Source organism: Sinocyclocheilus grahami, unplaced genomic scaffold (assembly GCF_001515645.1).
Source record: "Sinocyclocheilus grahami isolate Dianchi unplaced genomic scaffold, SAMN03320097.WGS_v1.1 scaffold311.1, whole genome shotgun sequence".
Taxonomy (NCBI): Eukaryota; Metazoa; Chordata; class Actinopteri; order Cypriniformes; family Cyprinidae; genus Sinocyclocheilus; species Sinocyclocheilus grahami.
The window spans coordinates 1,287,763-1,300,697 of record NW_015505490.1 but is presented as its reverse complement, the minus strand read 5'-3'; the positions used below and the strand labels follow the sequence as shown (position 1 = coordinate 1,300,697).

At 38.7% G+C, this 12,935-nt stretch overlaps 2 protein-coding genes across 7 annotated transcripts in view; one reads left to right on the top strand and one right to left on the bottom strand.

The window, feature by feature from the left end:
- The window catches only part of LOC107601725 (cell surface glycoprotein MUC18-like), a 36,533-nt gene extending 33,481 nt beyond the window's left edge, over positions 1-3,052 (top strand). For 3 of the 5 annotated variants that reach the window (XM_016293996.1, XM_016293999.1, XM_016293994.1), the window contains 3 exons: positions 127-165; positions 571-700; positions 1,565-3,052. In XM_016293996.1, the coding sequence (XP_016149482.1) occupies positions 127-165; positions 571-700; positions 1,565-1,676 (281 nt within the window). In that variant the 3' untranslated portion in view covers positions 1,677-3,052. The remainder of the gene's footprint in view (positions 1-126; positions 166-570; positions 701-1,564) is intronic. The other 2 variants (XM_016293995.1, XM_016293997.1) reach the window with 2 other exon arrangements.
- Positions 3,053-4,706: 1,654 nt separating this feature from the next.
- Positions 4,707-12,935, bottom strand: part of LOC107601723 (E3 ubiquitin-protein ligase CBL-like) — a 49,454-nt gene continuing 41,225 nt past the window's right edge. The window contains exons 5-16 of one of the 2 annotated variants that reach the window (XM_016293992.1): positions 12,269-12,390; positions 11,386-11,523; positions 11,156-11,243; positions 10,930-11,061; positions 10,616-10,840; positions 10,155-10,286; positions 9,614-9,982; positions 9,440-9,531; positions 7,991-8,140; positions 7,766-7,875; positions 7,468-7,674; positions 4,707-6,775 (exon numbers count right to left, since the gene is read on the bottom strand). In XM_016293992.1, coding sequence (XP_016149478.1) covers positions 6,504-6,775; positions 7,468-7,674; positions 7,766-7,875; positions 7,991-8,140; positions 9,440-9,531; positions 9,614-9,982; positions 10,155-10,286; positions 10,616-10,840; positions 10,930-11,061; positions 11,156-11,243; positions 11,386-11,523; positions 12,269-12,390 — 2,037 coding nt within the window. In that variant the 3' untranslated portion in view covers positions 4,707-6,503. The remainder of the gene's footprint in view (positions 6,776-7,467; positions 7,675-7,765; positions 7,876-7,990; positions 8,141-9,439; positions 9,532-9,613; positions 9,983-10,154; positions 10,287-10,615; positions 10,841-10,929; positions 11,062-11,155; positions 11,244-11,385; positions 11,524-12,268; positions 12,391-12,935) is intronic. The other variant, XM_016293993.1, reaches the window with a different exon arrangement.

The following is a 12,935-nucleotide window of genomic DNA, read 5'->3' as shown; positions in this document are numbered from 1 at the left end:
CCTCACAGATTCTGGGACAGCAGTTCCCAAGATTAACTAAAGAAAAGCACTATGTGAGATAAAGTGATATATATAACTGAAGTGAATATAACTGCTGTTTGGTAACTCAAACCCTTGTCATCACAGGAACAGGATTAACCATTCCACCAAAACAACCACGTACAGGTTTGTATTGTGAGACCAACAGCAGCCTGACCACTCATCCTCCACCATCACCGCCAGCCCTTACTCAGGCTGTGTAAAAACCATCATTTCTTATGCTAAGCTTCACTTTAACTGAACTGTGACCATCTTTCTGGAATGAATGATTCCAGAATACTTTGCTTTCTATATCATTGCCCCTACAACGAGTCATGCATCATCACTGCTTTTCTTCACTCGGCACTCAGAATGCACTTTACTGACAGCCCTTTTGGAAATGAATTGTTATAGAAAAGGCTTTGTATAATTCAGTCAGACATATAGGAAACATTCACCTGAAGTATGTCTTTCAGGCTTTACTTTAGGTGTGAGCTTTTCCTTCATTGGTCAGTGTACTAACTTCAGCCTGCTTTTCTGCTCTTACTGCAGGAGGTGGCAGCGGAGTCATCATAGCAGTCATCATCATCTGCCTCCTCCTCATAGCCATACTGGGCAGCGTGCTCTACTTCCTCTACAAGAAAGGAAAGCTGCCCTGTGGACGGTCGGGAAAGCAGGATTTGTATGTTTTGGTTTATGAAAAAATACATATGATTTGAATATAATAAAATAAGTATAATTAACATAGACATAATTAACATTAAATGAATAGTTCACCCCATGATTACTTCTGTCCCATATTCATTTATAGAAAACATTAGGAAAAGCAATTAATAAGAATATTTGCAAAGGCAGGTTTATAAGAAATATGCAATTTGTAGGTTCATTTGTTATTTGGCGCTGTAAAAATTACACACTGCACCTTTAAATCAGTGTTGTTATTGTTAGTAAAACGATTAAACTGTTACAAGTAATTTTTTTGTTAAGCTAAAATAAAATATTAGATGGAAAAACTTAAAAAGCAAACTTGTTTTCACATTTCCCATTTTTAAGTTGTTCTAAAATGACAAACTAAAACTAGAATGTTTTGGTCATTTTTATTAGTTTTTTTTATTAATGAGTAAAGTTAAAATGACTGGAACTAAAATTAAAGTACATTAAAGCTTAATAGCTAAATTGTTCGTTTTTTTTAGTTAATTATTAGTTTTATTATTAGTAGTTTTTTTATTAAAACAAACTAAAATCCCTAAAACTAAAATACATTAAAGCTAAATAGAAATGTTGTTATCAATTTTATTAGTTTAAAGACAACAAAATGACTAAAACCTTAAAATAAAACAAAAATAAAAGCAAATTCAACATGAATAAATACTAAAATAGCATATAAATAATAATAAAATAACACTGTACCTTAAAATTAGAGCAAAATAATCTTAAAGTAGTTCTAGAATCCATTCAGTTCACACTAAATATGTGTCTGAATAGATTTTTCAATACATCATCATGAAACAAAGCATTAATACCATGTGTTGTTTTCATTCTCCAGCACAAAGGAAAAGGCCAGTAAGGATGATATTGTGATGGAGATGAAAAGCGGTAAATCGGAAGAGGCGGTGCTTCTACAAGTCAACGGAGACAAAACGTCCCCCACTGAATAGGTCATTACTTCTGAACAAAGAATCACATTATTAGCTCTTCTACAGTTCACTGAACTCAAATCCAATCTTAAACAAGATTTGTAAGGCTGACACTTACCGTGCCACGGAAACCTGATGATATTTTCTTTCAATTAGAGTCAAAGACTGAAAACAACATGCACATGTGGAGAGACACTAGCAGCCTTTGTCCTACAGTGCTCCGTCTCAGGGTGAATCCCACTCGGAGTGCTCAAAGACCTCACAACACGTCCACATCTTCCCCAAAAACGGCCACTTGAATTCACACTCATTTTTTTTTCTGCCCATGTTTTATATTTGACCTGATATATTCTGATTCAATATACAGTAAGATGATCCAAAAAGCAACAAGTTCACTATGGATGACTCCACTCCAATATTTACAAATTGTATATAAATATGGAATACTGTATATATTTAGCTATTTAAAATGCCTGAGACATTTAAAAGGTTGCGCTTGAGTATCTTTTCGATAATGCAAGTCCCTTTGTTGAGGGGCATTTGTAGAGTGCCGAAGACTCATTATTTGCAATGTGCTGTCAATGTGTCTTATTTGAACCTGCTCTCACCTCTGCCACAATAGAAAGTACATGCACTGAACCATCTTTACCACTGGAAACATTCATCTGTCCCCTGGATCAGCGCTGAAACTGCCCAATGATAAAGCTTGAGGGCATTTTCTATACAAATCATTTGTCAGGGAAAGTCTCTGACATGGTTGACCTTTTATCCAAATACTATATGTAAGCAAAATGTTAGGATCATGTCATGCCTCTGTGTTTTTATCTTTATTTTTTTTAGCTATATCAAATTAAGTTCCTTATGTTCACTGCGAGGGCCGAGTGATTGAGTTACATTCACGTCAAAGTTTGAGCTAAAAATGTCCCTCTAGCCTGAGAGGAAGTGTCCTGTAGAGCTCAGCTGTATTTTTTTTTAAACTGCCGTTACCTGCTGTCCTCATCATGCACTGAATGTAAATAATAAAGAGGTACATGACCAACCCCTCCCATTGTTACATTTTAGAGGGAATATTAAAATGCATGTGGAAGTCTGCATTCATTTAACACGTTGGAGGGACAGTAGAACAGGACAAAAAAAATTCAGGTGCTATTTTTATACTTTTTTTAAACCATATTTTGAAGGTTTATAAGTTGTATCCTAATCTATGCAGTATGTACCCTGTACTGTAAGCAAAGCAGACCCAGACAGACGGATACTACATTTCTTATTACACTGACGTTCACTCGTTTCATTTCCTCTGGTTTGTTACACTGTTTTTGTTTTGTGTCAGTGGTATTTTTGTTTATGCTTGTTTTTGAATTGTCCTGGTATTTCTATTAAAAAGGGCTGGTTTACTCAAGCCTTAATTTTGTCACTGTTTGGCCTACAGTAGTCAGCATTCGAAGTGGATCAAAACCTTTCATCAAAGTTGCTCTAAAACCAAAACAATAACCGTTCTTCTCTGATCCACTTCAAATGTGGGATCATACTGTATTTATGTTCAGCTGAAACAGCTGTTCTACACAAAAGTTTGAAATGTTGGTTTGAAGTTAAAATGGAAAAAAAGATATTTAAGGCTTTTAATGTTAGAATGTGTAGGTACTAATAAATAAACTAACGAACTAGAAAAAAATTATATACAGCTCAGTGTATTCATGGTAACACGAGAGTCACACAGAAGTAAGTGTTTCTATAAAAGGTTAGGCTATACCAGACTTCCAGAAAGGTGCTCTGGTCAAGTTTCAGTACTTGAACTTTACTGCCAGTCAAATGTTAATAACTAGTATATCAGTTAGTGTATGCGTGTCGTTTTACTGAAAAAAAAAAAAAAAAAAGCTAACATCTGAAGCCTTAAGACAGACACTGTGGCCACGATGATTGTTCTATTGTTTTAATTAACAGTATAGCGTTGTGCATACTTCCAAAGTGATATGAGAATTAGCACAAAAGAAAGAAACCCTGAAATACTAGTTATGGCAAAATGAGGAGCGAGCTTCCTCTTGTGGTTTGATTCGAGACATTCCAGTAAACAGACAGATATTCACTATGATGTTCACTGACCAAGCCAAAGAAGCGTTGAGCGACAATGGAAACGTTTTCAAAAAATTCATGAGGGAAATCATTCACTCTTTACACTAAACAAGGCCTTTTTTCCGGGTTGCAGAACAAATTTACGGTCATATCTAAACATATGGCACTGCTCACAGTAATAGTCACATCAGTAAACAAAAATACATTTCTGACATGTACAGGAATGCAAAAATGAAATAAAACATTGCCATTTCCACGTACTCTATGTATAAGTAATTTTACACGCTTGATTTTAAAGTGACAGTATCATAGCACTATTTGGTACACTGTGCCAAATATTGTACACACACCATCATCAAGAAATAGTAGTACAGTAAAATGAAATGATTAAAAAAAAATATTCACCTTCTAATCTCTAGACTTCATATGGTGCAGTAAAAAAAAAATAAAATTCAGTACTAAACCATCATTTGCTTCAAGGCAACAGAATCTACAAATCAAGAGTTAACAGCCTACAACTTCAAATTAACAGCTTGCCTGATCATAAGCTCTCAAGGTTGCATGTGTACCTTAGATTGAGACGGGGAAGTACCTGCAACCCCAGTGAAACATGCTCAAGAACACTAGGGGCTAGTAGGGACTAAAATTGGGCCAGTTTTGACGTCGGCGACATCAATCACGAGTCCTCGAGTGCCACATGAGAGACTCAAACTCACTTTAATGTATTACTAGTGCATTCAAATGTGCTGGTGCAATAACTGGAAATATTAAAGTCATAGTTCACCCAAAAATTAAAACGGCATAATTTATTAACTTAACTCGTGTCGTTCCAAAGCTTTATGACTAACTTTCATTTGTGAATCACAAATTTTATGCATACAATGGAAGTCAATGAGGACCAATTTCGTTTTGGACCCCATTGATATTCACTGTATGGACAAAAAAAAAAAAACTTACAGGTTTGGAAGGACATGAGGGCGAGTAAATAATGACACAATTTAGTTTTTTTTTGTGAACTGTCCCTTTAAGAAACACAGAATTAATACATTTGTTGCTGATGTCATTGAGAGCTACTTTAAAGTAGTCAAAGCATTGTGTTCACCCTGAAAATGAGACCGTCTTGCACTGGTTTAAAGTATGGAGTCACTAATGTAGATTCTGTTGAAATGTACGGTATTCCTGAGAACAAAGGGGAGATTGGGAAGAACCTTCTCCCTAACAGCAGGCGGACTATGGGCACTGCGATCATGGCTTGAACAGGGCTGTCACTGAAAGATCGATCCAATTGGTGACAGGCTAAACACAGAAATAAAGCCTTCTGCGATGAGCCCCGTGACGCATATCACCATTTAGATAAACGCAAACCTATGTATTTCAAGCAAACCGCAACGTACCTGGATGAAAACAAAACATCCCATGTGCACACACACAAACACACGCAGAACAAATCAGCTGGGCTCACACCTGCACAAGTTGCTTCTGATTTCAAGTATGCTACATCACCAAATTACACACAACCGATACTGTCACTTTAAAATGGGTTAAAAACAGTATTCACAAATGTACATTTAAGGCTTAATTGTTTAGCACTAACAATAATAGCAGCAGTAAAGCACTTCTGTATTAATAACAATAAATCAAAAAATAATAATAACATTAATAACAACAACATATTAAGGTGATCAAATGAAATGGTTTCTAAGATGAACAGCTTCATACAAGAGTCCGAACCTCCCCAAGAGTGATTTCAGTCCCCACCGAATGCAGAAACTTGGCCAGGCCCTGGACCCCTTTAAGCGAATACTTTTTATTTAAAAAAAAATTTTTTTTTTTTTTACACTAAGCAGTTTCACTTCGTGTCCAACCTTTTGCCCTTTATCTGTTAGAGAACACTACCTTTAGTAAACACACTACTTCACAAAAGTCGGAGACCACCATATTAATGACACATTCAGATTAGAGCAAACAAATTACATGTCCCCTGACATCAGATGCGTGTACCCTTCATCAGCATGTTCCTACAGTGAATTTGAAGGACTGGCTGTCCTTAAACATTTTGGAAGTGAATTCATGGTACAGTACAGTTACAGTAATGCTACACAGATTTAACAAGGCTGACGGAGAGCCCATTTCCGATGCCAGCCACCACTATGCGCTTAAAACATAAAATTCCCACAGTACCCTGGAGGTCAAGGTCAAGCGGAGAACAGGTTGCTTTGGGGCTGAGCAGTATTTTTGAAACGGGTGACTACGCTGTGGGGACCGACATGTACGGCATGCTACTAGACAGACGAAAAATGAAAATCACACACTTGAAAACAAAATGTACCGAAGCAACACAAGTAAAGGCCATTTTTCACACCAGAACATGCTCGGCTGCAGTCTCCTGTTCAACTCCCTTTAGCTATCCGAACTCTGAGGCCTAATACTTCACACACCCTGATCTCTGCAGCTGAACCTCTCCAACATACATGTGTATATATTAACTATACTCAAATTTCTGATTTATATATTAAATCAAATATAAACGCATACATGTTTTAGTTTTTTTTTGTTTTTGTCCTTAGGGGACATGCGTTGCCTTCAGGCTGAAGAAGCGCAACAAACCCCTAGTTCTTCCGCACGTACGAAGGAGGACAGAGAATCCGAGAAGTGTTTTACGGAGAAAGTGTCTCTCGCCATCACTAGAGCGCAGGTTCACGCTCCTTTCTTCTGGAGTCTGAGACGAATGCGAGACGAGCGTGGCCAGGCCGCAACTGGATGCTCAGAGAAGTTTCGTTATGTTAAGATATGTGCAGTTGAAGGGATGGACACAAACTCCCTCAGGATGTTCTTGGCCATCTCAATATTATTCTGTGCAATCATAAGGGCTTTTTGGATGTCCTGATGGGAGTAGCCTTGGCTCAAGAGGTGCTCGATCTCGCTGCTGATCTGCTGGCTGGGCCCTGGGCTCGCTCCGGGGGGAACCGGGCTGGGCCTGCGATCTGAGTTGATGCGACGGGGAAGAGGCTTAGGAGGCCGCTCGGGGGCTTCAGTGGGGTCCATGACTGCTGAAGACACAATGTAGAATAAAAATTGTCAATATATAGACACTGAAGTCTGAGATAGTGATCATACTGCAGTTGCTGTTCTAAAATAAGGAAGCCATGACACTCTCTTGGGATTGAAATTTGATCTAAAATAAATATAGGTGGAAAAAGGAAAAAGCAAGTGCTATATTTGCTCTGTAAATATATCTTAAAATGCTGATTACAATAGAAATCAAAAGATTGGACACACTTAACTGACTGTTTCCTCATCTAAAAAATCTTTTTATATTAAAAGATGCTTGAGTGCTTGAAGCTGTTGATGAGTTATATAAAATAAAATATAAATATTAGATTACTATATTACATGAAAAACTGAAAATTTTGAAATGTTGCCTCTGCAACTAATCGAAATAAGTCGAAGTACTAAAATAACTAACTTTAATAGTTTCAGTAAAAAAAATTCAAAATACGTCAATATTTATAAAAAGCAAAAACTAATAAAAATGACAATAGAACATTACAAATTTACTAAACTTTTAACTAAAATAAAAATGAAAACTGAAAATATAAAGATAAAAGCTAATACAAAATACTATAAAAACTAGTATATGAATTTATATAAAACTATTATATACTAGTTATTTTGTATTTAAAAAATATATAAAAATAATAAATAATAGTATAATACTAAAATAACACTCGGTATGACTTACTTGCTGCCGCTCTGAGCTCGCTGTCTATGGAAAGGCGGCTGAAGGCTGAAGATGTAGGGTTAACATCTGAAAGCGTGCGTCGGGCGAGGTTGGTGGGTATATGGGGCTTGGGATAGTCATAGCTGTTCTCCTCCTCCTCCTCACCACATGCACCAACAGGATCCCTTGGGCCGTTAGAGCAGGTCAAAGGAGGCAATTCAGAATAATCTAAACAATGAAAGAAATACAATATTACACAGTTTAGAATATACTAGCAGACTACCTATATGAAGATGAAGAGCTTTAAATATCACAGTACCCGAGTCTCTGGCCTGATGTGGTCCAGAGGCAGTAAGGGCCTGGGCTTGGATGTTGTACATGGCTTCGTACATCTGTGGGCTTTCTGGCTCCATTTCATTGAGCATACCCCTAGAGATGTAAACAGTGACTGTCAGTACACTGAAAGAGATCTGATGTCTATGTCTAGTCTATTCAGAGTGTCTCTTAGAGTTTTGCACCTCCGTGGCTGCAAAAACAAGGTTACCTGGGACTGAGAGAAAGTGGAGGAGGTGGTCTAGGCACAGCTTCCCCTGCAGCAGAGGGCAACACTGGCAGAGAGGATGGAGTCATATACTCAGACTCCTCTTCGTTTTCACAGGCGTCCTCATTCTGAGCTTTGACAGCTGGGAGAGGCCTGTCAGCACAGGAGAAAGAGTCAACACACTGTTCGCTTTACTGACAGGTTCAGAGTGAGTGTAGGAAGTGAGGGGGTGTTTTTATTATAAATTACTACATGATATCGCAACAAACAAAATCGTCAGACATTGCGATATTTGGGTTCTGTCCACTTTATATACAGGTGCATCTCAATAAATTAGAATGTCGTGGAAAAGTTCATTTATTTCAGTAATTCAACTCAAATTGTGAAACTCGTGTATTAAATAAATTCAATGCACACAGACTGAAGTAGTTTAAGTCTTTGGTTCTTTTAATTGTAATGATTTTGGCTCACATTTAACAAAAACCCACCAATTCACTATCTCAACAAATTAGAATACTTCATAAGACCAATAAAAAAAATCATTTTTAGTGAATTGTTGGCCTTCTGGAAAGTATGTTAATTTACTGTACATGTACTCAATACTTGGTTGGGCCTCCTTTTGCATGAATTACTGCATCAGTGCGGCGTGGCATGGAGACAATCAGCCTGTGGCACTATTCAGGTGTAATGGAAGCCCAGGTTTCTTTGACAGTGGCCTTCAGGTCATCTTCATTTTTGGGTCTGGTGTCTCTTATTTTTATTGGTCTTATGAAGTATTCTAATTTGTTGAGATAGTGAATTGGTGGGTTTTTGTGAAATGTGAGCCAAAATCATCCCAATTAAAAGAACCAAAGACTTAAACTACTTCAGTCTGTGTGCATAGAATTTACTTAATACACGAGTTTCACAATTTGAGTTGAATTACTGAAATAAATTAACTTTTCCACGACATTCTAATTTATTGAGATGCACCTGTATATATGGAAATAATTAATTCTAGAATCGTGATTTTGTTGGGGAGTGTATCTGCACAGGATAAAATAAATAATTAAAAGCTCAAAAGACTTCATCTTCAACTTTTTGAGTGCAAACCATTCTTTTAGGGTTGAATGATTTGGGGAAAAAATTATGTACATGGGTTTTTACAAGAACAAACTCAAACCATAAATTGAACAGAGTTCAAAATCAGTTTTTTCATAGTCCACATTTTTAAATCAGTTTCAGAATTAAACTTAGCACTGTGTTCATTTATACACAAACAGCTCATGATACTGTTTCAGCTTCTCAGAGCAGCTTGTTTCACACGTGTAAATGACCATAGTGCCGCGCTTCACTCTGAAAGCAGCACTAAGCGATTAATTATTGCATTAAGCCATAGTGCGATTTCGGTTTTATTTCAATACGCAGTCTTTCGTGCTGCCCTAGTCTTTATGTTGGCTCTATGGCACCTACCTGACTGCCAAGGAATAGATGGCATTAGCCGAGGCAGATGGCTTTACTTTCGGGCTGTCGTAATCTGACCCAGGATTGGATAACCCGAAACTCTGCACATGAAGCAAATGAAGGTTATATAAAAGTTCAGATTAGGCTTCTGTCAATGTGTAAATATGGCATGTGCGTCCTCACCAGCTGGTGGTCAAGGCTGGGAGGACTGTTGTTTCTCGGTCCTTCTGCTCTGGCATCGAGAGTGGAGGGGAGTTGGAGAGGCAGGGAGTGTCTGTTTGAGAGTTCTCGAGACCCACGGGAGTCTCCACTTGCTGGTGGCTGTGATGGGGCTTTGGGTACGGGCCGGGAGTTCCAGTCCGGCATGTTGCGGTTAGGAGGGGCAGGAGGCAGTTTGTCCCGAGGAGGTTCTCCGGGCGTACTGGGAAGAGGGCGTCTCGGGAGCCGGTTGTCTGATCCGGTTGGGTGTGGTCGGTCTGGGGGAGGAGGAGGAGGCAGGTCCCTTAGGGACGGTGGAAGCGGTAACGGCTTGTCCTTGTGATGCGATGGGGCCTGGCAATGGGTTGAATAAACCAGATATTATGAACTGAACATCAAGCAACGCTCTGCTAATTCTAACTCTAAAAATTTCTTCTGAAGTGTTTAAAAAGAATGCTTAATACATTCCAAACTGAGGTACTGAGGGTGAAAAACTTGGCGGAACATTCCATGCTAGTGCATTTACCTTGGATGTGGCGCCTGGACTAGAGGCCCCGGGAGGGTTGGTGGGTCTGAGAGGAAGCAGATCCAGCCGAGGAGGTACTGGGGGAACGACTGGCTGAGGGGCAACTGACATCGGTGAGGGTGGCCTCTCCACCTGAAACAAGCCAAACCATTCAGCACACATCTATACTGACACTTAATACTCATGCCAACATTTCGGAGCCTTTACCACAATCTGGAGCTGAGTAATACTGAGATGTCTGCGGAGAAAGTTATTTGGTTTGGATTTGTAGGAATTCCTGTTAAACTTCAAAACAGGAGCCACGAACACAGTAAAAAAAATTATATTTACTGAGGCAGGTGACAGCTAAATCAATGCTGTTCATTGAAAAACAGGTTGAGGTGTAGTGGTTGACATCTTTTTGCAGGTTTAGCAAAGCAGAATGGTCCTTAAACTAATAATGAGATAAAAGTTGTTCTCACTTTAGCACCAACCAGCTTGCTAATCATGAAAGGTGAATCCTCAAAGCGATCATCATCATCATCGTCGTAGCTGGGCGAAGGGGCTCCCTCAGCCCCAAACATGCTCCTGCAGCCTCCATAGGAGCCTCCACTATTGGGGTCCTTGGGATCAAAGGGGTCAACAACGATGGGCTCAGTGCCCTTAATTTCACAGCGACAGAACGGGCAGCCCTGGCCTTCTGACTCCTGAAAGAGCGAGAAAAGAAATCGAGAGTGAGGAAAACACATGCACGTGTATCCAGACTAATGGACAGCTGAAGATTCTTCAGGTTTACCTGCCAGGCTGTGAGACAGGAAGTGCACATGAGATGGCCGCAGGGCTCGATCTTCACATCCTTGTCATTCTCAGCACAGATCTTACACAGCTGGAAAGTAGAGCCCATCTCACAGTAGAGCTCATATTGCTCCTGTAAGCAATGAAAAAAAGACAGTTACACAGATTATCCAAGACACAAGATGGATTTAGGTGTCTGTCTGAGATAATAAAAAACAAAAATAGACCTGTGTGACTTTGATATGGTCTTGAGGTGAGGGCTCACACAGCCCTGTGAGGTCAGGGTTCTGTGTGCGGCCATCGGGGAAAAGGTAGCTAAATGGGAATAAACAGTCTGTGAGACACACTGAAAATCCGAGGGTGGTGAAGCGTGACATCTGATGCTTTATTACACATCTAAATGTTTTAATAGATGTTCTGTGTGTGAGTTTTAGAAGGAGACGCTGTGTTGACTTACAATCCTTCCCTAAAGCCATCAATGAGGGCCTGGAAGAGGGGTTTGTTATGTGGAATGGTCTGCAAGATATTCCCATCGGCTGTGACATAACCAATTGCCCACTGGCCGAGCCGCGTACAGCTAAGCCTGAAGATATAGCTGTAACCAAGAGAAAACATGACTGTTACAGCAAATACTTATGACATGAGACAAAATGAACAGGACAATCTAACAGTATCAGATCAAGCCATCACTGAGAAATGCGTCTCAGTGCATTAGGGGTGGTCATGTGATTGCTTTTCTTTGAATCGAGAGCACTTGTGACATCATGGTACTTTCACAACACATCTATTGATGGGAGGTACCATGCTGTCCTTGGGGCCACTCAAGAGTAGGGATTCAAGCAGCTAACGATGCATTGTCCCATGTAATTCCTGTCACTATTTATGTCGCAGATAATGCCGCTGTAACAAGGCTGATGCCATGAACACATCTGAATGAAAAAGACTTGGCTGAATGGCTGAAGCCCAAGACACCAAAATCTTTGAGTACTGGGACTAAATAGATAGCTGACTCAAATTTAATTCTGCTTCTTATTTCAATCCAATGACCTTATTAAAATAAAATAAAATAAAAAATAACTTTTGTGTTGCTTTAATGAAGAAAAGTAATTGATCAACATTTGGACTGATGGATAGATAAAATGACTAGAAAAAAAGTAAGAATAATAAATAATAATGTAAGAAAAATATTTATAATAAAAAAAAATTATAAAATAAAATAAAAAGCATAGCTTTTTTGTTGTTTCAAAGAAAAAGTAATTTAGGTTTGGAACAACACAAGTCATTATCCAATTTTTGTGTGAACTACCCCTTTACAGTGACGTGCGCGGCATGTGTATTACCTGCCAGGCTTGTGGATGAATTTTTGCAGACGAGCTTTGACTTCATCATAGGTGAGAAACGCCATGTAGCCCGGATGCGTCACTGCCAGGCTGTTCCAGTTTCTGAGCAGTGATGACCATGGCTATATAAAAAAAAAAGAAAAATCTTTTTTTTCAAACACCATTCACACTGTGAATTTAGTAGCATGAACATACAGATAACATCTGCCAGTAGAGATACTCATAGTCCCTTATGTGATGACCTCTAATATCCATTTAAGAGATGAAGACAGTCTGAGTCACAAAGAGACAGAGTGCATTGTGGATGGAGTGGTGAGTCACTCTGTATGCCAGTGACACCACCAAACGAAATGAACTCAGATCTCTGTATATAAACATCACATAATGTCGGTACAATTAGTAAAACAGGCGTTTCATTCAATGCCAAGATGCCGATGTGAAGCCACACCTCACAACTGAGAAGTGCAGTGACATATACTGACAAATTTAAAACACACGTCAATCTTATTTCCTTTCCTAAAGCTCAACCAAAACCACAGGACTGTTGCAATCACATACACAGTTTATCAATGGAGACAAAAGGCCAGTATAAATATTATTTATATATATATATATATATATATATATATATATATATATATATATATATATATATATATATATATAT